The sequence below is a fragment of the Limulus polyphemus genome, unplaced genomic scaffold (genome assembly GCF_000517525.1).
Source record: "Limulus polyphemus unplaced genomic scaffold, Limulus_polyphemus-2.1.2 Scaffold245, whole genome shotgun sequence".
NCBI classification, from domain to species: Eukaryota; Metazoa; Arthropoda; class Merostomata; order Xiphosura; family Limulidae; genus Limulus; species Limulus polyphemus.
Window position 1 is genome coordinate 399,081 of NW_013665855.1, and position 2,970 is coordinate 402,050.

General features: G+C 32.1%; 1 protein-coding gene across 1 annotated transcript in view; it reads left to right on the plus strand.

The window, feature by feature from the left end:
* The first annotated feature begins 1,532 nt into the window (after nt 1-1,532).
* Nucleotides 1,533-2,970, plus strand: part of LOC106478728 (solute carrier family 35 member G1-like) — a 19,305-nt gene continuing 17,867 nt past the window's right edge. Inside the window, exon 1 of the mRNA XM_013939289.2 lies at nt 1,533-1,614. Within this exon, the coding sequence (XP_013794743.2) occupies nt 1,611-1,614 (4 nt within the window). The 5' untranslated portion in view covers nt 1,533-1,610. The remainder of the gene's footprint in view (nt 1,615-2,970) is intronic.

Consider the following 2,970-nt stretch of genomic DNA (forward strand, 5'->3'; position numbering starts at 1 on the left):
TAATTGCCTTCCCTCTAGTCTTACACTGCTAAATTAAGGACGGCTAGTGCAGATAGCCCTCATGTAGCTTTGCGTGAAATTCCAAACAAAACTCACAATCGAGAACTTTCTGGCCTACCCACTTGACACATTTATATTCCAACTGAGCCACGCAAATCACTATTTTGAGGGTAAGCCATAAAAGAGCAGTTTTGAACGGCATTGCTGCTTAGTTTTCTCGCGAGACTTGGCAACACTACGTTCAGGTGATATTACCGTTGACTTTAGCAAAAAAAAAATTGTTCTTCGACGGTATAACCGAAATATTTTAAGGTTTGTTAAGTGTAGATGTTCTACTTTTATAGGTTAGGTGTCTGCTTTTCTAAATAACCAGGAGAACTATAACGTGAATCAGCTTAAGTGGACTTTGTGAAAAGTGGTTATGATACTTTGAAATCCCTTTACAAAGTGCAAGAATACTCACGTTTTATCGGTAGCATTGATAATAAACAAGACACAAAGAATTAGAATAAAGTAGGTAGATATGAGTACAAAGGTTCAAACATTTGAAAAGTTAACATTTCTTATACTTTTTGTACCAAATGTAGAACTTATACAAATGCAAAGATGGAGATAGATATCACAAGACAATGATACGTGCTTTATATATTGCTATGTCATTTGTTTATTTACAGTAAGGTTATGGAGATTTATATTATGGTTAGAATTATTAATTAGTAATATACTTCTTTATAATTAGATAGAATTTACCATTTAGTATTTTATTGTACGTTTTGGATGATAATCTACTACCGTCTTTAGACAAGGACTATTTTTTTGTGTTGATAGTGGCCTCTACCATTCACACTTCTTTTTTGTTTTTTAATATCCTATTATTTTAATATTATGTAGTTAATTAGTTACTAATTAATAATTAGAATTAAATATGTTCTTAAGATTACCTGCAATTGGAGTAAGAACATATTCATAATCCTTTTTCAGTGGTTCCAGAAACTTGTTTGTTTGTGTTGTTGTTAAACACAAAGCTACACAATGAACTAACTTTGCTTGTTCTTCCACGGGGATCGAAACCCAGTTTTTAGCATTATAAGCCTTCAGACTTACTTTTGAGGGAATGTGTTCTGGAGCAATCTGTTGAAGCTTAATTTGATTCTTGATCTTTCTACATTGTAAATTACATTAAAATCTTCAGGATTCTTATGAAGAGATAAGTTTTCATTATCTGCTTTTGAAAAAGCTCTGCATTTAGAACCTACATAGTTCATAGTCCACAATATTGGCATAAAAGTTCAGACACCTTAATTCTGTTTAAAATTTCTGATTAATGTTTCACTGTGACAAAAATATTAATACTCTAGTCTATCACACGAAGTTTGGGAAAACTCACGTCAAACTTTTTTTTTTTTTTCGTGAATAGAATATTCTTTTTTTTTTTTTTTCAGAATGAAACCAGATGCCATGACAGTAGTGTTATCTTATAAGATTTCTAGCTACTCGCTTCTTTGTAGCCGTTGGTGTTAAAGTTCACTTTCTGTTGTTTTGTTCTAGGATAATGACCATAAAACGTGTCTCGTCGATTCGTAAGTGAACTACCAGCAAATATTTTATACATGAGTAAGTATTTGTATCCTAGTGCAATAAGTTATTATGATTGTTAGGTAAGATATTAGTTTTAAATCCTATGATTAAGATCTATTGTAAAAATTATTATTTTTTGTATTTAAAATATAACATCACAGTTTACTCAAGTGTTGGGTATAATTATAAATAATATAGCTTAAGTAGTTAGACGTCACATGATAAACATAATCGTGTATTTTGGATTGCTAATGAGTATTCTATTATAGCAATGCATCACCTCTTATTACTTATTAATATTGTGCTAATTAATCAACTTCTAACTATCGTCTAGATTTATAGAATAAGAAACGTGAGTCTATATAAATGTATACGCTAGACACACTAAACCTAAATCGTTACAGCATTGCGAATTGTCCTTATTGACACAGAACTTTTGAAGGCTTATCGAAGGAAGATAGTGATATTTTTGTCGATAGGAGATCAGTTAGATATATTCCGGAACCGGTGATTATATGCCTTCTACAACCTTTCAAGAATAATAAATACGTGTAAAGTTATTTAAGTAAAAACTAAGAAAAACATTTTGACCAGAAAACGTGAGACATCTTCTGCTGGAAGAGGTATTTTCGGAGTTTTAAGGCTATACATTATATCAGATTGAACTTCTGTTTCTAAACATCAATTGGAAAGTAATCTAACTTTGACAATGTGCTAATTCTTTTCAGTCATGGGGGCGTTATAATGTACAATCAGTCCCACTATTCATTGGTAAAAAAGTAGCCAAAGAGTTGGCTGTTGGTGGTGTTGACTAGCTGTCTTCCCTCTAGTTTATTGCTGCTAAATTAGGGACGACTAGCGCAAATAGACTTCGTGTAGCTCTGCGCAAAATTCAAACCACATATGCACGAGTCATTTGAAGCACTAACACCTATCTGAAAACATTTATAAATAGTGGTTGACCACCAAAAGCCAACAATTCTTACAAGTACAAGTTGCTGAAATGAAACTCTGAAAAAGCGTATCTTATGGGTTAAATTAATTCTCCAACATTTTATTACATTTGTTTTTTATTAAAAACGTTTGTGTTGTAACAGAAAAAGCTTAATTCAGAAACGATTTATTTTTGAAATTGAATCGATATTTTTACTTTTCATGATAAATTTTATGCACTTGTCTTTACTTTAAGCTTATTATACCAACACTCATTACACTTATAAGGCTTCACGCCCCTCCCCTCACGGCTCCCTTGCATCCCCATCACTAAAATCTGAATGGGCAGACAGTAATCGAACTATTCTATCTGGATAGATGCATTTAGGCTTTTATGACTCGTCCTATTTCGAGAAGTCAGGTATGATATGATGTGACACACAGGTTATTTTTTATATA